This window comes from Dermochelys coriacea, chromosome 3, assembly GCF_009764565.3.
Source record: "Dermochelys coriacea isolate rDerCor1 chromosome 3, rDerCor1.pri.v4, whole genome shotgun sequence".
Lineage (NCBI taxonomy): Eukaryota > Metazoa > Chordata > Testudines > Dermochelyidae > Dermochelys > Dermochelys coriacea.
Window position 1 is genome coordinate 103537621 of NC_050070.1, and position 26663 is coordinate 103564283.

At 40.9% G+C, this 26663-nt stretch overlaps 1 protein-coding gene across 1 annotated transcript in view; it reads right to left on the minus strand.

Moving 5' to 3' along the window:
• Nucleotides 1–4977: 4977 nt before the first annotated feature.
• The window catches only part of SLC2A12 (solute carrier family 2 member 12), a 37072-nt gene continuing 15386 nt past the window's right edge, over nucleotides 4978–26663 (minus strand). Inside the window, exons 3-5 of the mRNA XM_038393711.2 lie at nucleotides 13985–14107; nucleotides 10891–11023; nucleotides 4978–7674 (exon numbers count right to left, since the gene is read on the minus strand). Coding sequence (XP_038249639.1) covers nucleotides 7575–7674; nucleotides 10891–11023; nucleotides 13985–14107 — 356 coding nt within the window. The 3' untranslated portion in view covers nucleotides 4978–7574. The remainder of the gene's footprint in view (nucleotides 7675–10890; nucleotides 11024–13984; nucleotides 14108–26663) is intronic.

Below are 26663 nucleotides of genomic sequence, written 5' to 3' on the forward strand. Positions count from 1 at the left end.
CAACAAGCAACAAAGCTTGGCTCTAGCATGTAATTTCATTGGTATTAATTTTGGACTTGAAAGCCAGTATTAGTCCTGTTAATACATGCACGTGTGGAACACAGGAGGGGTGAATACTTTAAGTAAATGAAAATGTTACTTTTAAAAGTTACAATAAATATGTATATATGGTCTATTTCCCCCTGTCTGAACCCTCAGAAATTAACACAAAGTGCATATTCGGTGCCGCAGGTCGTGTACAACCTTAACTTAAGTCATAAAAAATATATACTGTGAACTTCCATAGTACATGAAATCCATAAATGTGAACAAAAATAGAGCACCCTAAAGAAATCCTAGCTAACACACAGCAGCCTACCCTTTATCCTGCATGTGGGGAAGAAATGGAGGGAGTTGGGAACAGCCACTGTGTCTTCATGTGGAAATGGTAGAGGAAGGGAAACAAACAGTAAATATAAAGTCAAGGTTGGTAGAGGAAAAGAATATCCAGCTGTCAAAAGGCAGAATGAATTACTGGTGGCCAAAAGCATTAAGTGAAATAAGAATAGTTTTTATAGTTGTATCAAGGAAAGTGTGTGTGAGGATAGAGAGCATGTCTGGCCTTCAATAAATGTGGGAAACTAAACTGAGTCTAAAAATCACAGAAATGTTTTTTTTTAAAATGTATCTTTAAGCAAATGAAAAGAGAAATATGTCTGTACAGATGTTGATTAAAAGGAAGTTAAAGGAATACTTGCTAATACAAATTGGCATGTTTGTATAATATCTTATGATTCTAGAGTGTCCTGAACCACTGCGAATTATTTGAAAAATCATGGAGAACAACAGCGGTAACAAAATAAGGGAGGAAGGGGGAAGCAAATGTGGTAGCCAGTCTTGTTCGTTACTGTTAAGTCAATGTGCCTAATAAAATTATGTATCTGTCTTAAGTATTTATATTGAATTTATCATATTAAGAAATTAAGCAGCTCTATATCTGTCTGAAGTACTTACCTGGTCCCCAACACCATAAGCATTTGAGTGCCTCACAATTCTTACTTATCTTCACAACACCCCTGTGAGCCAGAGAAGTGCTGTTATCCACATCTTACAAATAAAGGAACTTATGCATGTAACTGCCTCTCTAGGCACCTAAGTCTAACATTTCACAAAACCACTGCTGAGCTGCCACCTAACTCTGTAGGTACCCAAGTCCCCATATATGCCAGCAGGAATGTACAGAGCTGTCTTGCTGCCACACACAAACCTCCCCCCACCACCTAATGAGCTGCCGGGAGCATCAACACCTAAGCCTCAGCAGAATTTTCAAATGAGGTTTTTCACCCACATCACCTGTTGGGCCTATTGGGTAGGTGTACTCAGAGCATTACTAGCCCCAACAAAACAGCTGGGACTGAGGAGGTTGGGAATTTGTGTGTCCCTTACCAAGTACCCAATAGCCTGGTCATTGGATACTTACCTGGAGTGAGAGGAGACTCAGATTTGAATTCCCACTCTGCCTGATTTGGAGCAAAGACTTGAATCCAGGTCACCCGAATCCTATGCGAGTGCCCAAACTACCAGCTTATTAGTATTTGGGGTGGATTTCTCTCAGTCTCTCCTGTTGAAGATTGGTATAAATAGTTAACTATTGGAGAAGGGACTTGAACCCAACTCTCCCATAGCCCATGTGAGTACTCTAACCACTGGACTATAAAATTAGCCTCTTGTGTTTTGTTGCCCAGTGACTAATTATTTATCCATCGTCAACAGAAGAGAGTGAGAGATACCCACATCAGAATTCCTTATAATGTGGTCTGCACACTCACCTGGAATCAGGCAGGCCTGGGTTCAAGTTCCTGCTCTATAGCAGAGCAGGTAAATACTGTAGCCACTGGGATATTGGCTATAATGGGGTAAGGAGGCCAAATCCCAAGTGGACATAGGTTCTAACCTCCAACCTGTCACTCAGGCACTTAAGGCCTACCTCAATCAGAATTAGTGCTGAGGTATGTTTGTGGCTCAGGGCCTTCAGCTCCACCCCTTTCTTTCCTCTGCATTTCAGTGCTGGCTAAGTTAGACATCTTGCTGGATTCTGAGCCTCTCCTTAGGCGCTTGACTCTACAAGTATAGGGAGCCTGGATGCCTACCTTGGGACTGTGAATTCCATAAGATGGCAGAAGACCTAGGACTTAGGTGTTGGTCCACTTTGTGAATCTATCCTTAAGTGACTTGCCCAGGGTCATACAGAGAAAATGTGGCAGAGGAAGGACATGAACCCAGGACTCCCCTGTCCCAGGCTTTTTCCCTGATCACTGAACCAATTGTTCATTACTGAAAAATAACTTATAGGGACAATTTTTTAACTCTATAATTTCTAAAACAGTTTATGTAAAATGTGTCATTAAAGAAAAGCATGATGGTATAAAGTTTTTAGTGGTGCTAGTTTGGAGGAGCTGCATAATTCACTTTCAGGTTCAGTGTGTGCGAGGAATGCAGCAATTCTGAATTCATGTTGATTAAATAACAGGACAATGAGCAGTAAATATGATGAGTTTCTAAAGAACAAAATCATGGTATAAAATCTGGGTTGTGATCCTTCAGTCCTTAACTGCTGAAGGAGAGTTTGGGGTACACAATTGCAAGAGGTGGCTTTGTTTGCTTCTTTTGTATCAATTAATAAAACAACTGGGTGCAGTCAGTGAAATATTTCTGGATTTTCATTAAAATTCATTTGAGGAAAAATACTGGCTTGGATATTAGTAGTTACTTGAAGTGAAAGCTGCCTGATGGAGTTTGAATGAAGGATAAAGAAATATAGCAATGTATCAAGATGGGAGAAGGCATATGGTGGGCTGCTTCAGTGATCCATGTTCATTTTATTTAATATCTTTATTAAAAATCTGGAAGAGGGGACAAAATGTGTGATAGTTAAACTTCCTGATAATTGCAAATTGGGAGGTTGTGTTAAGACAGAAATAATACAAAAGGCCCCTATGATTAGATGTATAGATCCTTATTTTCCCCTCCACTTCCATCCCAAAAGGGACCCTACTTAGGTGGACCATGGAGATGGAAATGCCAGTTCTGTGCCATCATATATCATTCACTGTGACCTTGTGTAAATCCCCCTACTGGAGCTCCAGGGGGATGGGGCTGTATAGAGCTTTGCCCAAAAAAAGGAATGCCACAGTCTACATTATCTCATTTTGGAGATGTTGGATGTCCAGTTAGATAGCTGCAGCAAAGTTAATGGTGGCTTTGTGCCCGCACCCAGAGAATTTATTTATTTATTTATTTATTTTGCCAGCTGCCCAGTCAATGGGGAATGTGAGGTGAGAGCTGGAGCACAAACGTGTCTAGTCCTTCGTGAGAATGGGTTGGGAGTAACTGTCATAGGATTTTCTCAGCCAATTGTCTTTTTTTCTGGGAACACTTGCAGGATATAACACCAATATTCAGTGGCAGACATCTATTTAGAAAATAGTAATACTGCAAAGGACCAATTGGTTGATAATGGAAAGTAAATTACACGAGACCTGTAAAAAGAAGATAGTATGGTGCTAATAATAAACCAATACAGCTTCAGACTACCTGCATAGAGGTATCGTGAAGCTATGGAGGCACAAATCTGGAAGCTGATGGTCTCCTGCCAAATGCTATTGCTAAGACTATACCAACTTAAGAATGCTGCATTCATTCCTGGGCACTTCTTAGTAATGGAAAAATGTTGACAAATTGGCAGCAAATCATCCATCAAGTAACAAGAATGATTGAAGGACTGAAGTGAATGACTTGGGGGAAAAAATAATTTGTCCAAAGCTGCCTGACTGGAATATGATACTGATAATTCTCTACAAGTGTAACCATGAAGAGGGCTTAGAGGTCTGTCTGGGTAGAGCTCAGTGCAGGATCAGTGCCTGTCAAAGGCTAGCTGGCCCTTTGAGGGGGTCAGCTCAGCTGCACCTGTGATGCAGTAACTATTCTCCTGCTGATCCTGACTGGTGGCTTGATTGCAACTATTAGACAGCTGGAAAAGGAAGGCTGACAGACAGAGAGATTGGGGGAACGCACCTAGAAGATTGAGAGTTCCCTCTCTTTGAACTAAGTCTGTTAGAAGTTAGGTAGCAGGATAACTGGGAGAAAGCTGTACGAGGGAGGTAGCTTCTGTGGTGGGTCTTGAAATAGGAGTTAGAGTCTAAGAGAGGTAGCCTTGGGACTCCATGTTCAGCTAAGGAATGGTGCCTAGGGGTAATGTAAGAGGGATGAAAAATTGAGCCTAAGGGAGATAGAAGCAGTTTAAGTTAGTGGTGTTAGTTGGAATTTGTCGGGAATTCTAGAGTAGACACCTGGAAGCCCCTTCCTTGAAAAAAGGGTGAACCTAGAGAGGCCAGGGAACATGGGAAGGTAGAGACGTTCTGAGGCTCTGAGACAAGGAGTGTAAGGATGACAGAGACCAGAGTCAGAGGCTGAAGACCTAACACAAGGTCACGGAATAATGTATTGGTAGGACTTCCTGTTACCCCTGGAAGGGGAGGGACTATAAGTGGCTAGAGAGCTGATTCATGAGAAAAAGTAGGCCATAGTAGGGCTGGAGTGGTGTTTGGCAGTGGGTTCCAGGTGATGAGAGCCTGCTACCCAATCCTGAGCCATGAGGGGGTCTGCTGACTGAGGAATCACTCTCCTCCAGTTCCAAAAAGATAGAAATGAGAAAAGTAGTTGCACGTGGAAGTCCAGAGAACAGTCTCATATAAATAATAGAACACTGTTGCATTACATGTGGCCCAAACCTTCTTTTCTAAAAGTACATTTGTGTAAATGTCTAGGAGCAACAGGAATATTCTGTGACTTTGTTTAATTTCACTGTATTTTTTTAACACTGCAGTGTTTGCAGCCCTAGCACAATATTTTGCTAATGCATGAGAAAATGAATCTGTCTCTTTTTGCTTTTCTGTCTGGTGTGTGTTTAACACACAAACAAAACATAAAACATAACAGCCTAGATTCTTTATTATCCAAGTGGTGAGAAACACAAAATAAACATGGCATAAACAGTACACTATAAACTTTAATATTCTTCTATTTCAATAGTCCAAAGTGAAGAATTTAATATAGGGAAAGACACTAGTATTTTTAAATTATTAACCCGCCTATACTGCCTTAAGGGAAGGAAAATTCAGGCTGAGTTACAGTATGGCCAACCCTAAGAATTTGAAAATCATGAGTCTGAACCAAAAATTTCCTGAGACTTTCAAAAGGTGAATAAATTATGGGTTTTGGTCTGCTTTCTGGCTTTTGCCCACCCCCTTGCCATCTTCAAAGTGTGTATAACAATGGCAGGTTGTAAATTCAAACTGAAATGCACAGAAAATGTATGTGTGCACACACATCCTGCTGTCCTGGATTCCACTCTTCTCTAGCCCTCCCACTTCTTAGCGTCTCACTGCCAAACTCCAGCTGTCCCACAATTCCTCCCCTCTAGGCTCCAACAGCTGCCTTCCGGCTCCAGCCTGCAGGTGAGGTTCCTACCTCTATTAACTCCTCCTTCCTGAAATGTAGCGCTGTTGGAGGGAAAGGGGGAGTTTGAGGAAGCTGCTGCCGAGCTCAATAGAAGGGATGGGTTCACCCTGTTGTGCTGTACCTGCTCTGGGGCTCTGCCCCACTCAGAGAGCACAGCAATACCTCTATTCTCAGCAGTGACTATAGCTCTAGTCAAAAAGGGAAACTGCAGATGACTCAGGCAAAATTCTTGATCTGTCTGATTGATCAGGATTCAGCCCAAAACTGACACAGTAATGTGAATATTGACAACAGCAGTGTCAGGAAAAAATGGTCAACCATAAGATCTTATCAGTCTCTGGAGCAATGATCTAATGGATTTGCTGGAAGCTCCAGGGCCTGTGTCTTTAAAACAAGGAACGCTCTGGAAAATATCATGGTATTAAAACTCCAGTGTTGGCAGGAGGATGGACTACAGCTGATACTTCCTGTACAAAAAGGTTGGGTAGGGTTTTGATGTCAATTCTCTTAGAGATCAGGCTGTAGCCCTCCATAGTGTGCAGGATAAGGTGAAGCTCTGATCAGTAGGCTCACATCCCGAGGTAGCTAAATTCCTAATAGCTGCTAGTAAATTGTATCTTTGACTATTCTCTAGCTTTTCTATGGGATTTGAACTTAGTATTCAATTCTTTAATATATGCACTTCTTGAACCCTTAATGGAAAGCTTAATTGCTTTAGAACCTATATCCTGAATAGGCCTATAGCTTTGGCCAGATGGCTCAGAAAATTACAGTTCCTCTTGTGCAAAAAAAATCTGTTTTTTCAATGAGATGAGAGTAGTTAAAGCAGTGCCACATTTTTTGCCCAAAGTTGCATTACAATATCAACTGAAGGTATCATTTCTGATTCCTTGACTAAATCCTGGTCATGAGGAGAAGAGATTCCGCTGTATGGTTGCAGTGAGCCGTCAGGATTTCCCTAAAATAAAAGACTTGATACCCATCTGTTTGGGTGACTTATTTTTCTTCTAAGAGCTCACTCTACAAGAACATTAATGACCTTCTAGGCAAAGAGAGTAGAAGTCTCTCCACTTGAGCAGTTCAGGGTAAATCACCATGTCCACTCCATATACTTTTGTTGAGTACTGGAGGCTGCATTTGGTGACAGCTACAGCTTGACATTTCTAAGCAGTTCAGCCAGTTAATTATGGTCACCACTGAATACAGATTGAAATCCTATGTGTCTCAGCATGTAAGAGGGCACTGGAAAATGGCAATTTGTGTTCTGCTGATTTGCTTTTTCCAAGTACTCCTTTAGCAGGTACCAGCCCAGATAGCATCTCAAGTCTAGAAGTTCAACAACATAGCTTTAATTGCTATTGCTGCTGTTTTAAAAGTTAATCAAGCTTATTGCTCAGCAAAGCAGTGAACCATGAGCCAACTGGTGCCTAATGTAGGGCAAGTGGTGATTGTTTGGGGAAGATCACTTTCATGTTCCTGACTCTGGAAAACTAAAGTAGATAGTGAAATCCAATACAAGTTTCACACCAGACCTTGTGCATGCTGGGGCCAGAAGTGCTGAGAGAGTCATGCAGACCTCCAGCATAGCCAGATGTGAATACAGTAATAAAGCTGCTAACTGCTAACTGCACTGCACAGATTCTTCCTTTTATATATTCCAGTCTAATGTGACCTGTGCTGCAACACACAGTGATCTGAGAGTCAACTCTGATTGTTCCTGTCTCCAGTTGCTAGGATAGAGGAGATATCAATCCCTTCCATCTCCCTGAGGGTCCCCACAAGTTGAAGAAGTTAGGAGTGTGGCTATCCTTATGTTAAATATTGTAATTGTTTTATTTCAATACCCATTCACCTCCCATATTTCAGAGGTGGGTTAATTTGGAGGAGGTGAGGAATGTTGGCTTTACTTATTTTAAGCCATTCTAGTAAACTTTAAACTACAAAACTCTTAAATGTTTTTCTTTCAGGGGCAATATAAAGCTACTAAAGAATGGAATACAGACTAAGTGTTGTGTAGTAGTATCAATATTGCAGAAACTGTCTCGGTTGCCCTTGGACAAATATCCTTCTCCAGTCTAGTAGAATGGCTCATGATGATCTCTCTTGGGAAGTTCTATTGGCACTAGTTTCTCTCTGTGTTGGCCCATCCAACAAATGGAGCTCTTTGTATACTTCCTGAAAGAGAAGAAATATTTTGCATTCAATCAAATGGGCAAAGTTTGTTCTCCCCTTGTAAATATTTCTACCTCTTTGGCTAGTTCAGTGACACAGAAATAAGTTTTGATTACAGCTGGTGACATAATGCACAATCATTTGCTAGTAATACATTCAACAACTGCTGCAAGGATTTGTTGAGTAGATTTATTCAATAAACAGTTTTTACAGCTTATCACATAAAACATTATTTGCTGAGTTTCAGAGTAGCAGCTGTGTTAGTCTGTATTCGCAAAAAGAAAAGGAGTACTTGTGGCACCTTAGAGACTAACAAATTTATTTGAGCATAAGCTTTCGTGAACTACAGCTCACTTCATCGGATGCATTCAGTGGAAAATACAGTGGGGAGATTTATATACATAGAGAACATGAAACAATGTGTGTTACCATACACACTGTAATAAGAGTGATCACTTAAGGTGAGCTATTACTAGCAGGAGAGTGGCGGGGGGGGAGGGAGGGGGAACCTTTTGTAGTTATAATCAAGATGGGCCTTTTCCAGCAGTTGACAAGAAGTCTGAAGAACAGTGGGGGTGGGAATAAACATGGGGAAATAGTTTTACTTTGTGTATTTTCCACTGAATGCATCCGATTAAATGAGCCGTAGCACAAGAAAGCTTATGCTCAAATAAATTTGTTAGTCTCTAAGATGCCACAAGTACTCCTTTTATTATTTGCTGAGTAATGTAGGAACAAAGACTGTCAAATGCATTGACTAGACTGTTGGGCTATCACTCAGACAGCTTTAGTTTTGACACAGGTTTCCTACAGCTTAAATTTTGTCTGTGTAAGTATTTTAGTTACTTTACTATTTATTCAGAAACATAGATAGATATCTTTGGAGCTTTGACGAGAAAGACATGGTCCCATGAACTGTGGGAGCATGTTACCCTACTTCTCCACTAGGTGGCAGTTTGGGCTTTTTTTTCTTTTTAAATTGGAATTAGATGGAGAAAGGAAAATACTTTGTTATGCCATGTGTAACAGACACTTGGATGTTGCTAGCTTTGATCTTTGCAATGATTCTTTCTCTTTCTGCAGTTTGTTTAATGATAGAGGAGAACGGTGAGAGCAAAGGAGACTGAGTCCTTAAATCTTGTCCAATAAATATGTATTCCTCAGACTGGTAGTCAGCAACTACCTTATTGTATTCTCAAGGAATGCATTGATTTTTAAGGTCAGACGGGGTCATTATGATCATCTAGTCTGGCAACAGAATTTCACCTCTGAATTCCTACAGTGGAGGGAATTATTCTTTCCTCTATGTAAGTGAACATTTTCAAGCCAAATCACTTCTGGTTGAACTACAGAGCATCTTTAGAAAGACATCCATAGAATCATAGAATCATAGAAGATTAGGGCAGGAAGAGAGCTCAGGAGATCATCTAGTCCAAACCCCTGCTCAAAGCAGGACCAACCCCAACTAAATCATCCCAGCCAGGGCTTTGTCAAGCGGGGCCTTCAAAACCTCTAAGGAAGGAGATTCCACCACCTCCCTAGGTAACCCATTCCAGTGCTTCACCACCTTCCTAGTGAAATAGTATTTCCTAATATCCAATCTAGACCTCCCCCACTGCAACTTGAGACCGTTACTCCTTGTTCTCGCATCTGCCACCAATGAGGACAGCCAAGCTCGTCTTGATTTAAAGATTCCAAGTCATAAAGAATCTCTCTTGATAAGTTTCTCCAATGGCTAATTACCCTCACTGTCAAAAATGTCTTATTTCTTATAAGATTTTTTCTCATTTCAACATCCAGCCAGTGGAACTTGTTATATCCTGTCCTTCAAATTAGTAGTACCTAGTGAAGGGACATAGAGCAGCCGCAGAGATGGGATAGCAATAGTCTACTCAAATTCAGATAATGGTTGGTTTGATTAGCCAAAAGAATTCTATGGGACCAGGATTTCACCAATAAAGACAATAGCAAAATTCTCATTGACTTCCGTTGGGCCAGGATTTTACTCTATGACATCTGTAACATTACCCCATAAGAATTACAGTGGTCAACTATCTTTTTCTGTAATTTCCCTACCCCTTTTTCCATGATGTTGGACTCCTTTGAGGCTGATCTTCATTAAAGCAGCCAGCTGGTGTGGCTAAAGGCTTCTCACCATCAGCGGAGTGAGGCCCTGAAGCAGCCTTCCAACTGGAGTAATGGGACAAACAACTGAACTAGTTTTTAAAATGGAGCATGATAAATTTGTGAACAGGCTTATATGATTGGATTCCCTATGAAGCCTCTGACCCAGGAGGTCTTTTGCAGTCCTGTGCCCTATGTAGAGTTGCAGCCCATCTCGAACACATCAGGAAAGTCCTGAGTTTTACACCTCAGTCCTGTGTATCCCTGTTTCGGGGACACACACAAAAATTAGTGCACTGTTAAAGGGCATCAGTTAACTTCTGATCAGTGAAGCTCCTACCTAAAGAATGTGGATACAGCATATAAATATTATAGAACTGTAACTCTATGTGCCTATGAGATTTGGGGGTTCATTGTTAAATATGGAATCACATAGGACCTTCTCTGCTTATACATTATGGAAGGGAGCAGATGGAACTCCATCAAATAAAGGATGGTCAGAATGGGCTAGGCAGAAGGAAAATGTCCAAGTAACTTCATTCCCATGTAGCCATCTAACTCCACTATTGCTATGCTGGAGTTTGCCCCATACTACGGAGTAGGGACATACACAAGACTTCCTGGTAGGTCTTTTTTGGAGAGATTTCCCCAACAGATCTGCAGACCTGAGCAATTTGGAACGTTCTTTCAGATCAGAATCAGATCAGAATTTGTGTGTGCTTAAAACTCATCTGAACCTCTGAAGCTTTGAGGTCCTCCCCATCATTAAAGGACAGATTCACTAGTGCACTCTTCCTCTTTTGTTCTGATACAAAGCAGCTGGAGTGTACTGGGAGAACCTGAACTCTAGTCTAGATACTCTTACTGTTTACTTATTCATCACAATGAAGTTGATAATGGGAGGCTGTAAATCCTCTTTTTGGGCCTGGTCCTTCACTATTGTGGGGTTTGCAACTGACTTCAGTGAATGAAGGAACCCTCAAGGAGTTTGATCTTCCAAGTAAACCCAACGTAATTTTCTGTTTATTAATCTGGCAGTTTCTGCCACAAATTAATTGGGAGTGTGGTGGGGATGTAAATACACTTGATACTTACTGTTTAGCTAGTTCCATGGATATTTGCTCTAAAGAGCATCCCTTTGTCTCTGGTATAAACACAATGATGAAAGCCAGTGATGCTAGACTCATTATTGAGTAAATGAAACACACCCATGGCAGACCAATTAGGTCTATAAAAGAAAAAAATATGTTTTGTTAGTATTACAAAAGGGTTTTTTAAGGCAGTCCCATTGAAATCAGGGTTGACAGCATTGAGCCCTCGTATTTGTAAGTAATTGTTATGCCACAAGGAAAACTTAAATTTTTAATTGTGCCTGGTGTAGGTGTTCTGGGAAAATGTGTATAGTGGGGGTGCTGAGAGCCATTGAACCCAACTATTAACCTTGCATATAATGGAAGGAAACCACTTCAAGTCAGGGGATGTGGCAGCACCCCCAGGACCCCTAGTTCTAGCCTTGTGCAAGCAAACTAAGAAACCACAAATAGAATTCAGCAATGCTCTACTGGCTTGACTTTTAACTGCTATCCCCCGATAGCAGGTCTGGTAACCACTGGTGCTGGTCTGAAAGTTCAGAGACTCTTTGAAATTCCTCCAACATGTATTTTTGATATGAACATTTTATGAAACAAAAATAACATATTTCACACAGTTGTAGTTGCCGGCTCTAACTAATCCTTTCATGCTGGCAGTTTCCAGTACTTCCACGGCTGACAGTCCACTTTGTGCCAGTAATGGATCTAGGAGTTAACTCCTGCTGGTTCCAGTGAATAACCAGGTTTTGAAAATACATTTGGAACAATGGAGAATACAAGAGATCAGAGTCACAATCTTCTAGCATCTGTCAATTTGTGTCATGAGCTGAAAGTTAAGGCTGACACTCTGGGCTGTATTATACGCTCATATATGCAAGCACAACTCCTGTTTGATTCAGTGGAACCTGAATGCATCTTCAGACTGAAGACTAATAGCCAAATTTTGCCTGCCTGTGTAAATCCAGACTAACTCCACTTTTGCTAGTCAAATTCTTGTGGATTTACACTCATTTAACTGAACAGAATTTGGCCTGAAATTTCTCTTGAGTTTTAACCAGGGAAAAGCAGACTATTTTTCCTTACCCTGTTTTAAGTCTGGATCGTACCTCTTCTTGATAACCTAATCTCAGCACTCCATCTAACATTACTGAACTCTACCAAACCTGCAGCGAGTTCCAAGATAATCAGCTGAGAGCTGACTCTGCTTCTGCTGAACTCTAGTAGAGCTGGTTGAAACTTTGTTCTGCAGGAAATTCTGACATTTGTACATTTGTTTTTGTTTGAAATGGTCTAAAACCAAAACATTTCTAAACTTCTGGTGAAATAAAGTTCTGGAAATAAACTGTTTGAGGTTGATCAAATCATTCTTATTTTGTTACATTATAATTTATAAACAGTTTTTTATTTTTCAAAACAAAAAATCATAACATTTCATTCTGATAAGGTTGAAACATTGTTTCAACCTTATCAAAACACTTTTTTCCATTTTTTTCTGAACAGAACTTCATCAAAATTGAAACTTGGCAGGAATGTGTCAATTTTGATTAAATGGAAAAACATTTCACTGGAAAATTTTCTACCAGCATTACTCTAGAGTAAAACTTCCATTAACTTCAGAGGAAACAGGATTGAGTCCTAACTGTTATTTGTATAGCTTATTAGTGAAGAGGTCTTTGATAGCCAGAGTAAGAGACCTGTGGCCAGATTCAGAGGTAGTACAAGTTAGTCTCTTACTCTGAATCCATTATGCTTCCTCAGGTATATTTACCCCCTACTTACTGACGTGTGAGCGGAAGGCAGTCAGGACTGCAGATGAAGTCTAAATTGATCTAGTGTACTCTCTGTGGGGTCTGGAACACCCACCAGCAAATCACCTCTGAATTTGGCCCTTGCATTTTATTTCTAATATTTCAGTGACTGTTATGTTGTCCATATCGAAAAGATTCATTATGCCTGTGATGCAGAGGTGCATTGGCAGTTCACTACTGCATCAGCAATTCTTGTCAGGCCTGAAAAATTCAATACACCTCACACATTGCAGTCATAGTGTTTATCTGTAAAGAATATTGTGTGAGATATCAAATGAAAGCCGGTGATACACTGGTCATTAATATCATTGTGAAATATTAACATTGTGTATTAACACTATAGGAGGAATTATGGATACTTACCGATATTAAGCTTTAAAATCTGTAACCAAAGGGTGAAACAGGTTTTCTTCCAGACAAGAGGGAGAACAGTTATCTCCCTCTTTCTGATATAAATTGAGCATGGTGATGCCAGAAACATTGGACAGTTCATTTTGTGTTGGAGGTAAACAGAAGGAACAAATTAACATGAGGATGAGAAATCAGCATAGGAAGACATTGGAGTCTGATCCCCAGGGGTTCATCCTGACTAGTGAAAAGGACCAACTTTGGGGAATATAAGGAGAAGCAAAAATATGCTTTGGTTATCCATCACTAAGAGGACAAAGAGGTCAGTGCTCTTTGTAACCATGAATGGTGGATCCACGAACGGTGGGTTGGTGTCACTAAGAAATGGCTGTAGTTGAGAAGTCTGCCTTAGACAAGGATTGTAGCCCATTAAGTTTGTCACTAGAAAGTGTGATAATACATTTGTTTTATTTGTAACCATTTTCTGTGTATTATCGCTGCTTAGTATCACCTAAGTTTCTGTTCTTGGTTAATAAACTTCTCTGTTTCATCATAAGTACATCTCTGTGCTGTTGTGATAAGTAGAGTGTGAATTCCTGGTTAAATCAAGCCTCTTTAGAGCCAACGCACTTGGTAATTTCTGTGAGCATCCAGTGATGCGTTAGATGCTGCAGGGAGATGCTTCTGGAGTGTTCAGGAACTGAAATGTACCAAGGGTTAACCTGCAAGGCAATGTTAGGACTGGCAGAGTCCTGAGGGATCTGTGAGGCTGGCTAACCAACTGGAGTGGCAGGAAATTGTCACTCAGTTTAACATCAACAGTTCCCTTTTATGCTGAGGGACAGGGCTAACAGGATGACATACAGTGCTAGACACCCTGAGAATGCATCACAATGCCCGGTAATGGGCATATACACTCAAGACGAAACAAAGAATTCTTACCAGTTACAGTCAAAAATGTCAAGGAGATGAGGAGATTTATACCCCAGTTCATGCTAGAGGTTAAAGCCATGGCCCGTCCTCTGATCCCACCAGGGAAAATTTCACTCAGCACTAGCCAGGTCACTGAAAGGAAGGGGAAAAAAGACATTATTCTTGAAAGGATGCCTGAGTGCCTAAAATTAGGGACATAAATCCACAATTATGTACCTGAATGAGTGACCTGATTTTGTTTTGTGGTGCTGAACACCAGCAGCTCCCACTGGACCAAGGCCTGAACTCCAAGCTGTGTGTGGTACCTTAGTCATGTGACTCACATTCAGTCAATAAAATGCCTGTCAACTGCTATACTATAGGGTTTTCAGGGGCAACCCAACACTAGAACAATGTTTTCCTGCTTCAAGCGTGTGCATAACACTACATGTCTGAAAAGTGTGAGGCAAGGTTTGACAGTGCTCTCCCTACACAGCTGAATGTGAAAGAGGGAACTGACTAAACCTCTCTCTCAGAATACAGGTTAATGTATGTGGAGGCAGCAAGACAGAGTACCCATTGGTTTGTGAGTAGCACTGCATGTTATGTTGAATTATGAATACCTGCCAAAAATACAGTAAGTTTGCTATTCCAGCCGTATGCTATATATATAAGCTTTCTTTCCTCTTGAAGTAAAGGTAGATATGATTAATATATTTCTATTCTTGTTTTATGAGTCTCTTGCCTTTGTCTTTCATATAATATTGTATCACTCTAATATCCATGTACACATAAAGCCAAATTCATTTACACACAGTGATTTTAATTGGATTGCACAGGTGGAACTGAAGACAGAGTCCTGATCTTTGGCTGTGCTGTGGCTGCTTTATGCTTCATACCACCAATGCAAAGTGATCCAAAAACTGGTTTAGCCAGACACAAGAGGAGAACCCCAGTGAACCCTAAGCCCATCTGTCCCAAGTAAGACTACTAGGCCTTTCCTGTGCCTTGACAATTCATTATTGTCATAACAGATCCTTTAGGTCATTGGCAGCAGAGCATAACTTAGATCAGCCGGAGGATGGTGATAGCTTATGCAGGAGGAGTGGACAACATCAGGAGAGCACACAGGTGGGGCACATGCATCTAAAGGTTTTTGATCACAGCCATGACTCTGGACCAGAACTGGGCCTTGAATTATTTTTTTTCTGTAGAACACTAAATGCTTGTTTCCTGTTCACTTACACTAAATCACTGAAAATTACAATTTTAAAATAGAACATTGCCAGTGCTTCCCCTTGGGCCGTACACCACACTAAGTATGACTAAAGGGTTCCTTTTTGGCCGGGGCAGAACTCATTACACCACGGCAGTGACAAAGGTGAGGAAAAGAGAGATATTTTTGGGAGGAAAATGTGGATAACCTGAACTTTGCTGGCTCCGAGTGGCTGGATTTAGTATCCAGGAGAAGTAGAGAAATATAAGCCACTCCTCTTGTCTTTGTAGCTTAAGGAATAACTCCACTGCTGCTCATGACATGTTGGTCAGAGCGAGCAGCGTGCTGATCAACAGTTTGGGATCCATTCCTGCAGCTAAAGAGGCAGGGCACGCAGGACACAAACCGTTGAAAAATGGTGCCAAATGCGGACGGAAGCACAGGGATTGCTGGGATGTGAAGCAATGCACCATGGGGCATGGGACAGGACTCAGGATGCCCCACAACCCCCCTCTGCCTTCCCACAAGTCTTAGCGGCAGAAGAGAAAGAGGTGCTCTGTGGGATAGCTGCCCAGAGTGCACCGCTCCAAATACCGCTGCAAGTGTGAACACGCTATTGCACAGGCAGCTGCCAGTGTGAACACACAACAGCGGTTTCCCTTCAGTGCTCTCTTAGCAGCGCTGTAACTGCTGGTGCTGTAACTCTGCCAGTGTAGATGTGCCCTAATATGTTCTGTCCATCTTTTCCCCTAATCTGAATAGTAAATAATGAACGATTCTTGGCTTTTGACACTTCTCTGGAATTGCTATCACCGTTTGTCCTTTTGCCAAGAAGCAGCAGCTGCAGGAGGCACAAAGGGGCTGTATTTTCCTCTTGGGATACCAGTAACTAGGTGTCAGCTTCTGTTTGTTGTCATAATTAATACTGAGACCTGTGACTCTAGTCCCCATGCAAAGCTCTGAAAATCGAACCTGCCTGTCTCTAAAACCACTTCTGCAGCGTAACTGACTGCTTCACCTGCACTCACTTCAGCAGATATGTTCAGCACTATAACAATAAGCCCAAACCTCAACTCTGGGTCAGAAAATAATGCCCCTTCCCCACCATGTATAGCATTTCAGCATTGCTTCAAGTGTGCATTATAGTAATAATAGAACAGCATAAATCTGGACAGTCCTTGGGTGGTGTGAATTCTGCAGAGAGCACAAAGCTGTGGTTTTTCAACTTGAGTGTGAGCCAAGGAATAACATTAAGAATAGGGGGTGCATCGACGCTGAAGGTGTCATTTCCAGGTAGGGGAGAGACTCATCTGCTAGCTTTGATTGAGCTAACATGCTAAAAATAGCAGCGTAGCTGTGGTGAGCTAGCTGCCCTGAGTACAATCCCAGCCAGGATCCTAGGCACTTACTTGGGTGACTAGTCCATCCCATCACCTGTGCTGCCATGGCTCTGCTGCTATTTTTTGCGCACTAGTGCGATCAAAGGTAGCACATGTACATTTACCTGTGGTGGGAATTGTGCCTTCAGCTTGAGTGTTGATGCAGACTAAGCATGAGCCTCTGTGCTGAGGGCTAAACCCTGTGCCTATTGAAGTCAAAGAGAAAATGTCTCATGGATTTCAATGAGCTTTGGGTGAGGCCTAAGTGAATATATGCCTCAGCCCCTGTGTGTTCTCTCACTTACACTCAAGCGTGGAGTGCAAAAAAAAAACAAAAACAAAAACAAACCACACCAAACAAAACCACATACCAGCGGCAGGGTGTGGTAAAAATGAGCATATCTGAAGAATTACATGGCTTTAAGTGTGATCCTCAATCCGCAAATGAGGCACTTGACTAAGAAGCCCCCTCTCTGACCTCACTCCTGCTAGGACGCAGAGTGGCTGCACAGCCGTGCTTTCAATGAGAAATTGGGCTGGTGCATTCAGGTCGTGTTTTCCCTTCCTGCACCTGTGTTGTGCAGAATCAAGTTCTTGATGGGCAGATTTAAAAAGAAGAGTACTTGAAATAATTCAGGGTTTTAGCAGCATAAATTGTGAGACGAGATTAGGCGGATTTACGGTTTAGAAATGAAAGAGTAGAGGTATGCAAGACTGAAAGGAATGGAATGGTCTGTTAGCAACAAGAGGTCCAAACTGAAGATAAGAAGGGGATTATCCCATAAGCAATGTCAGCAGAATATCTGTAGGCAAAGGGTGCTTAGAGATGTAACAAACTTTCAGAGTCAAGGAGAGAAATAAGTGAGCAAATAAAACAGCAGGCACGATGCTGAAACTGTGCAGAGAAGCAATGAATCAGAGGGTGCAGCTAATGAGTGAAGTTTGCTCTGAGGGCAAACTCTCCTTAGGTCTATCTCCAGTGGGACTCCTGGCTCTAAGCATTTCCAAAGAGTTAGATGATCAAGTACTTTGCAGTGAAGGACATCTCCACATTTTGCTAAACTACCTGGGGCCAGATGCTTCTCTGCTTACTCTCAAAAAATAGTATGCTATTTCACAGGAATTTCCACCGATTTCAATGGGACTTCTTGCAGAGTAAGATACAGGCCTTTGGAGTACATGTAATGGGGTCTAGATTGAACATGTAGCTCTGTGACTCTGTGGGCCTGTCTACATGAGGAGATATACTGGTATTATACCTCTACAGTTATGCCACTTTAACTCCCTGTGCAGACACTCTTATTCTGGAATAAGAGACTTTTCTGGTTTAGTTTATGCTGCTTTCAAAGAGTGAGTCACAATTCCTTCCCTGGCTTGCCGTTATTTCCCCCTTGGAACAAATCAGATATTGCCCCATACTAGTAGCACTTTACTTCTACCCATTCCCTCTCCTTCTCCAGTTGCTCCTCCACCATCTAAATGGATATCGAGGGAGGGGAGGGGGAAGGAGAAACATCTGCCCAAGAAGTCTGCCCTCTCTCCCCTTCTACAGACCAGTGGTGCTGGTAGCCCATGCAGAGGAACAAGGTGGAACATTTCCCCCCTTATTCTCTTGCATGGATGGGAAACATGACAATCCTGCCATAATTAATTATTTTGTCTATTTTCTTTTCTTTTTTCTTCTTAATTTTTTTTTTCTGTGTTGGGATCCAGGAAGTACTGGTAAAAGACCTCCCCCCAGCCTAAGGGGAGGATCCACAGGTCCAGGATTCAAAGTGATTCGAGGGACTACTAATGATATAACAGGAATGGGAATGTGGTCACACGGCTAAATGAATCTTTTTCTTCTGAGGCAGATAAAACATACTGTGGAAAATCACTCTTGTAAATTGTGTGATGAACTTACAGCCATGTGACCCTCATTAACATCACCCGGTACAGTGTTTTGACACTGACCCCAGAGAATTTGATTATTTGCAAATATTTTAGCAGCAACTCCTGAGAAGGACAACGAAGATTGCTAGAAGTATGCTGAAGCTTACAAACAAACAAGTGCAAAAGCTAGGAATGTTTAAATATTAATGTTTAAATGAAAAAAGGCAGAGTTAGAGGCAGTTTGTTTTATTCCAAACCAGAGAAGATAGTTAAGATGCATGAATAATGGGAAGAAATTCTATGGCCTGTCTTGTTCAGGAGGTCAGACTAGATGATCATTATGGTCTCTCCTGGCCTTAAAATTTGTGTAAATGAACACTATCCTCCTTTTTGGCTCTATCTCCATAATATGATAAGAGTGGTCACTCAAGATTAATAATCAGTAAATATGGAACAAGTGAAAGGATATATTACTCTAATCAACTATTAGAATTCATAGCTGTAAAAGAACATCAAGTCAAAAACTGTGTCTAGATTTGAAAAAGGACTGCATTTAATTACCTTTGGTAAAACTAGCAAGCTAAGACAAGGATAATCAAATGTCATGCCTCAGTGTGTATCCCAACTCCTTGGGAGATCAGGAAATAAACATTTTGCCATTCTCTCATTCTATAGTTTTCTAGGTACATTGATGTTTTGAGTATCTTATTTCTGTTTTCCTCACATGAAATGGGCATTAGCTATTGCTGGAAGCAGGATACCGGAATTGATAGACCAATGGTCTGGACTGGTGAGGCAAATTTTAAATTTACTTTTTTTCCCCTTCTGCTGTGATAAATTCTGTGGGCCAAATCCTTGAAGTCACATATGGAAGACAATCAGGATTGTGGAAAACAGTGTTCAAGTCCTTAAAATAATTAGTCTGTGTCCAAACCATGAGCATCAATGATATGGAGATAAGCTGAGCAATAATATAAGCACCCTTTGCAGAGCCCTCTTCTGAATCATAAAATATATACTTCTTTCTCATTTCTCCTTCTGTCTGCTCCTCCAATTCATGTTAAAACAGAGTAATTAAACTTCCCTATTGACATCCCATGACCTCTGTGCTAGATACTTGATAAGAATTGTATCAACTCTAGTGTGTTTGGGAAGCAATACAATATTTTTTTTCGAATATATTCAGTTATATGTAGAAGAAAAAGAATATTCATGAATGTGGATTGCTTCCCTATAAAAGGTGATTACTGTTATGTAAAAACAGGTCTGTTCTATAAGAACATAAAAATTGCCATCCTGCATCAGGACTCAGGTTCACCTAGACCAATATCCTGTCTGAGAACATGGCCAGTACCAGATGGTTCAGAGGAAAGTGTAAGAACCCTCGCAGTAGACAGATATGGAGCAATTTGCCTCCCACATCAGGTTTCATCCTAATCTCTAATAGAGATTGGTTTAAACCCTGAAGTATGAGGTAAAGGTTCTCTCTGTAACCTTACTGCACAATCTGTTTCCTTTTTGTTCTTGTCCATGTCAGCATTCATGCCGCCCCATCAACAAACAGCCCAATTGGCAGGCAAGCACACAAGAATGAAAAAATAAGCTTCAATGGAAAATTGCTTAGAGTAAGTCACATACTGTAGCTTAAGAAATGCCTTTCTTATTAAAATGGGGAACATGTATTCCTACTTGGGGTGTTTGTTCTGAATATTGAATCTAGGATAATCCTTGGAGGCATTTGCACAAGAATGGCCATAGAAGCCAGAGGCTCTAATTCATAAACAAGTTATGCACAAACTACTCAGGATTATTGCATATTTCACTCCAGAAAAGTATGGAGACAAAAAAATACACAACTTGGGTGGCTGAATGTACCTGTTTTTCTAGTACAGAAGACAGGGTACATTCTACTCCTGAGGAGACTGCAGAACAGAAATGACTGCTGATTGAGACCCAGGAACAGGGACAATTCTAGTTTTATGCTTTCAAACAGAAAGTGTATTCTTTTAACAGGAAAAAGTATGAATGTTTTTGATGTTTCCTTCCTATGAAGTGAGGTTGTTCTGGACATATCTGTTCTTGATTGTCTTCTGAGCATCTCCCCTTGAGGTTTGATCCTACAAGTCCCATTGAAGGCAAAGTTCTGTGCATGGAAAGTTTATAGAGTTGGGCCTGATATGGGCAATACTGCACATGCTTTTTTATTTTTTCAGAAAAGCCCATGTATATATTCCCCATAGCAAACAATCACATTGAATGAGTTAGATCTTTCTCACAGTTGCACTGCTGTAAATCCAGACCTACCTTATGAGTCAGTTACTTTGGAGCCTAAAACCCCAATCCTGCAGACAACTCTATTTGTGTTGGCTTCAGTGGAACTACTCTCATGCTTTAAATTTAAGCCCTCGCATGTTTGTAGGATCAAGGCCTCATACAGCAAAATGCAGCAGCAGGATTAAGCTAACTTCATATGCCACTAAAATGCTCTTGGCATTTGTTTCCTTGAAAAACATGTCCCCTTGAACTTTCTACTTTGGATAAGCTATAAACTTGTGACTTTTAAAAAAAAATACTTTTTTGGCATCAAGCACCTTGTCACCTTACAATACTTGAGATGATGTGTTTATCTTTGCAGGTGAAATCTAGTAATGTGTTTGCATTTAGCATCCTATTGAATTAAAATTGCTCTGGGCTTTTGTACTAAGCCTGCACAAGATCAAGGAAATTCTGAAATATCATCTTCCCAAGTGTAGAAACTGGACTGTGTTGAATTTGACACACTTTTAAAAAACTTTTTCACAGAATGACCACATACAGACGTGCTCCAGTGAATGTCAAGTGAAATTAATGTAAAACCTTTACTATGATAATCAAAGGCCACTGTTTACTGAATATTTGAATGTAACATTTGACCTACATTACATGAAGGGCAAATGTTAAATTCAAACATACAGTAACTAATAGCAGATAAAAGGTTTGATAGCAGATAAAAGGTTCTCTATTTTTATTTGTTGCTGCCTGGCAAAGGAAAATGTCACTGTCACATAAAAATAAAATGTCAGCATGAATTGTTATTACAATAATATATATATGAATGAGATGATCTGCATGCATTTGTAAAATTCATTCAACATGAGTTTGGGTCAGTGGCATTACTATTGCTGCTACTAAATAAGATTCAGCATATATGTAGTGCTTTGCCTCTTCAAAACACTTTACATGTTAGCTAACCAGGTCCTACCCCTCTCAGCCCCTGCGTGCACCTCCTACACAGCTCCCTTACATGCAACCTCCCACTTTGCACAGTGGAACTACACGGGTTCTGCTCCTAAGTAGTGCTCTATGGCCTAGCAATATGGAACTGGATTTCCACCTACCAGAGGCCCTGCTTATGCAAGATACTTAAGCACATGCCTAACTTTAAGCACAAGTAGTTCCATTGAAGTCAATGGGATTACGCAAAGCTTAAAGTTACTTACGTACCGTGCTGAACTGGGGTCAGAATACCTAACATTATAGCATCAAGTTGTAATCCATTGTATTGAAGGTCTTTTATAGATATAGGCAGCTAGCTTCAGTCCTCGTCAATTTTCTTCTCACAAAGCCAAATTCTGCCCTTTGTTACATGTGTGCACTCCATTGACTTTAGTGGGGTTACAGGGGGAGCAGCATTGGGTTTATGCTCTCAACATGCAACTCATTTGTTTGGAGGTAGCTAAAGCCTTAATCCTTTAGGGCGTTGAGCACTTCAATCTGATCTAGTAAAGCTCTTCTTCCAGTTTAAGTTTAAGCACTTGAGTGGGCCCTTTGAAGTCACTGGGAGGGAATACTCCTGTGCTAAAAGCTGGGCACCTGCTTAAGTGATTTGCTGAATTGGGCCAGATTACAGCACATTGCAGAACTGAATCCTAATTGAACTAAGGGAAAACTCTGGAATCTCAGCATTTTTTAAAAGATGATTTCTATGCAATTTTTCAATACTCTTATGCGTAGATTAAGTACATCTCTTTCTTGCTATAAAATAAACAATACTTAGTTATTCCATCACATTGGCTCAGATTAATCTATTTTAAGGGCAGTTTAGAAAACTCACACTGCTCTGTGATGTTTATAATTCAGCTTCAGACTACCTAAGCATAATTCAAACTAGCTGGCACTTCACTTGCATCAAGTATTCTATGAAAATTCAAACTGAATGCTGGCAGATGGATGGTGTTCAATCCAGAGCAAGGGTTTTCTCTTGTGTTTTGGCACCCGCGCTCGCTACACTGCAGCCTATCAGCCTGTGGACATGATATGAAATGAAGATTTAGTTGGGGATTGGTCCTGCTTTGAGCAGGGGGTTGGACTAGATGACCTCCTGAGGTCCCTTCCAACCCTGATATTCTGTGATTCCACTGAATGCACCCAATGAAGTGAGCTGTAGCTCACAAAAGCTTATGCTCAAATAAATTTGTTAGTCTCTAAGGTGCCACAAGTCCTCCTTTTCTTTTTGTGATTCTATGATTCTGTGAAGACTACATGTGGTGTTATTTGAATAGCACATGAACAATGAATTGGATAAGTTCTATCTGCATCAAATCCAAAACAACATCAGTGTAGTAGAGCAGAGCAAACTCTCAAATGACTTTGCTGTACATGTTGGCTATGCTATGAACCTCAAAATAAAAAGATGAATCAGTTGTTTTCTAGGAAAAATAACCCTAAAATATGCCACTTTTTAATTTTGTTTGAACATGGGGGTTTCTATACTGTAAACCAGCGGTTCTCAAACTGTGGGTCGGGACCCCAAAGTGAGTCAGGATCCCATTTTAATGGGGTCGCCAGGACTTGCTTCAGCCCTGGGTGGCGGGGCTCAGGTTACAGACCCCCTGCCTGGGGCTGAAGCCCTTGGGCTTTGCCCCCCCTCCTCTCCAGGGCAGTGGGGCTTGGGTGGGCTCAGGCTTCAGTCCCCTCTCCTGGGGTTCTGTAGTAATTTTTGTTGTCAGAAGGGGGTCGCAGTGCAAATGAAGTTTGAGAACCCTGCTGTAAACCGATTAAACATATGTTTTCCAGGTTTGAGCATTCTGGCTCTAATCCAGCAAACCACTTAAGCACATGATTAACTTTAAGCACTTTGCTCTTTTTAAAGTCATGTAAACGTTGGACATTTTATTTGTATGAACTGTAAGGCAAGATCATGAAGAGTTTGTAAAACTTATGAACTCATAAATACAATGCTTCAAACAAATGTACAAGGGAACACTGCATGAATGATTAACATTAAATGTATGTGCACTATAAACAAATATAGTAAATTGATGTCTTATAAAAGCTTGAAATGTTACTTTGTCTAGTGTCAGAGATATTGATGAGGGCTGTAGCACACACATCTTCTACCAGTGTCGCCCAATCTACTGTAAGGCCATGTGGCTTATACTATTTTGTAGCTGAATAATGTCCAACTAAAACAACTGCTGAGAGTAACGGGTTATGTTTAGAGATGGGCAAAATTTTAAGGCTGAAACTTTTTTCACTGAAAAATGCAGATTGGGGTTGTTTGAAATATTTTGTAAATTAATGTCAAATTTGCAGAATCGTTTCAATCAGGAAAAAAAACCCTGAAAAAATCAAAACATTTCATTTTGACATTTTTGAAAAATGTTTCAATTTTTTTATTCAAAATGACTTGTTTTGAATGTTAATTGTTTTATTTTTAAATGCATTAATGGAACATTTCATTTGATCCAAACAAACATTTTTCAACTTTGCACAGCTCTAATGATGTTGCAAGTGACACTGCATCCTCACTCACTTATTTTCATTACCAGATTTTCCAATTTCTTGAAGGAGATGCGTTGTCCCCATTTAAAATTTGATCAAAGTTGGGTTCTGCAGCAATATGTTAGGGGTGGAGGGAAATAGTGTCTTGATCATAAATATAAGCATGGTGTATCACTCTTGTCATCACATCAGTGGGTTGATCAAAGCCAGAAGTGAAGCTGGCTATTTTGTTCTGTTTTAAATTTGCATCAAGTGTTTAGGGAATATGCTAAAGAAGTGTACAAAACAAGACACTTAGCATCTTCAAACCATGTAACAAGTAAATCTAATGATTACAGATGTGCAAAATGCAGTGGACCAATATTATCCCTGATGTAACTCCAATGACTTCAGTGGAATTACTGCAAGGATCATGGTTTCAGTTTGCAAGGGTATGTCAGTATAGACAGATACTTGTTTTTTTTGGAAGTTAATTATTCTAAACCACATGAAAACACATGAGGTGTGTGTCCCCACTGAAGAGGACTACTACAAAATAGTAAAAAGCTGGATGGGGATTTGTCCCCTTCATTTCCTCCAGTGGTTAATATTTCACTGCTTTGACTAGATTTCCACACAAACTGCCTCCTGCATCTTGCCTTAAGTCTTTGGATTCACATAAGCTCAAAAACTCCCAGCAAAACTTATCCAAAACTGACATTTCCAGATTAAGCATACATTATCTAGGTTTCACTCAGAATTTGGCTTCTATCTCATCTGAATTTCAACCCATTCTTGTTTCAGAGTAGTAGCTGTGTTAGTCTGTATTTGCAAAAAGAAAAGGACCTTAGAGACTAACAAATTTATTTGAGCATAAGGTTTCGTGAGCTACAGCTCACTTCATTGGATGCATTCAGTGGAAAATACAGTGGGGAGATTTATATACATAGAGAACATGAAACAATGGGTGTTACCATACACGCTGTAACGAGAGTGATCACTTAAGATGAGCTATTAACAGCAGGAGAAAGAAAACCTTTAGTAGTGATAATCAAAGTGGGCCATTTCCAGCAGTTGACAAGAACGTCTGAGGAACAGTGTGGGGTGGGGCGAAGGAAATAACATGGGGAAATAGTTTTACTTTGTGTAATGACCCATCCACTCCCAGTCTCTATTCAAGCCTAAGTTAATTTTATCCAGTTTGCAAATTAATTCCAATTCAGCAGTCTCTCGTTGGAGTCTGTTTTTGAAGTTTTTTTGTTGAAGAATAGCCACTCTTAGGTCTGTAATCGAGTGACCAGAGAGATTGAAGTGTTCTCCGACTGGTTTTTGAATGTTATAATACTTGACGTCTGATTTGTGTCCATTTATTCTTTTACATAGAGATTGTCCAGTTTGACCAATGTACCTGGCAGAGCGGCATTGCTGGCACATGATGGCATATATCACATTGGTAGATGTGCAGGTGAACGAGCCTCTGATAGTGTTGGTGATGTGATTAGGCCCTATGATGGTGTCCCCTGAATAGATATGTGGACATAGTTGGTAACGGGCTTTGTTGCAAGGATAGATTCCTGGGTTAGTGGTTTTGTTGTGTGGTGTGTTTGCTGGTGAGTATTTGCTTCAGGTTGGGGGGCTGTCTGTAAGCAAGGACTGGCCTATCTCCCAAGATCTGTGAGAGTGATGGATCGTCCTTCAGGATAGGTTGTAGATCCTTGATGATGCATTGGAGAGGTTTTAGTTGGGGGCTGAAGGTGATGGCTAGTGGTGTTCTGTTATTTTCTTTGTTGGGCCTGTCCTGTAGTAGGTGACTTCTGGGTACTCTTCTGGCTCTGTCAATCTGTTTCTTCACTTCAGCAGCTGGGCTGCTGGCCTCTCCTGAGATATAGGATAAAACCCAAGTGGTTCTTACACTCAAACTAGTAACCCCCTTTCCCTTTGTGCCATGGATGTGGGCTAAATCATTGGAGTGCTGTTAATCTTCAATGCTTTTCCACTGTTCCCTGTCTGCCCAGAAGGACAGACATGTTGTTGTACAATTCACTGAGATAGAAACAGAGAGTGGCGCAGCTTATTGCAGAATAAAGGACCATGAGATATGCCCCTAGAAGTCCTAGCAATACACATGGGTGAATGCAGTACCAGTGTGAGGAGACGGGTTATGTCCAAATTGCAGCTGGAAGCTGTATTTTCCAGTTTGAGGAGACATATCACACTAGCTCTGATCAAGAGAGCACACTAATAATATAAGTGTAGCTGTGGCAGTGGGAGGGGACCCCCCCATTAGACACACATCCAAAATGCTAAGTAGATATTTGGCTAGCAGCAGCAGCAGAGGGAAGGGAGAGCCACCCAGGTATGTAGCTAGCATCTAGCACAGGAATGGAGCTATGAGACCCTCTCATCCCTTATGTTGGTCTCACTGTGCTTCTAATTTTAGCACGCTAGCTCATGAGAGCTAGCTCAGGCATGTCTCCTCAAGCTGTGAATTACGTCC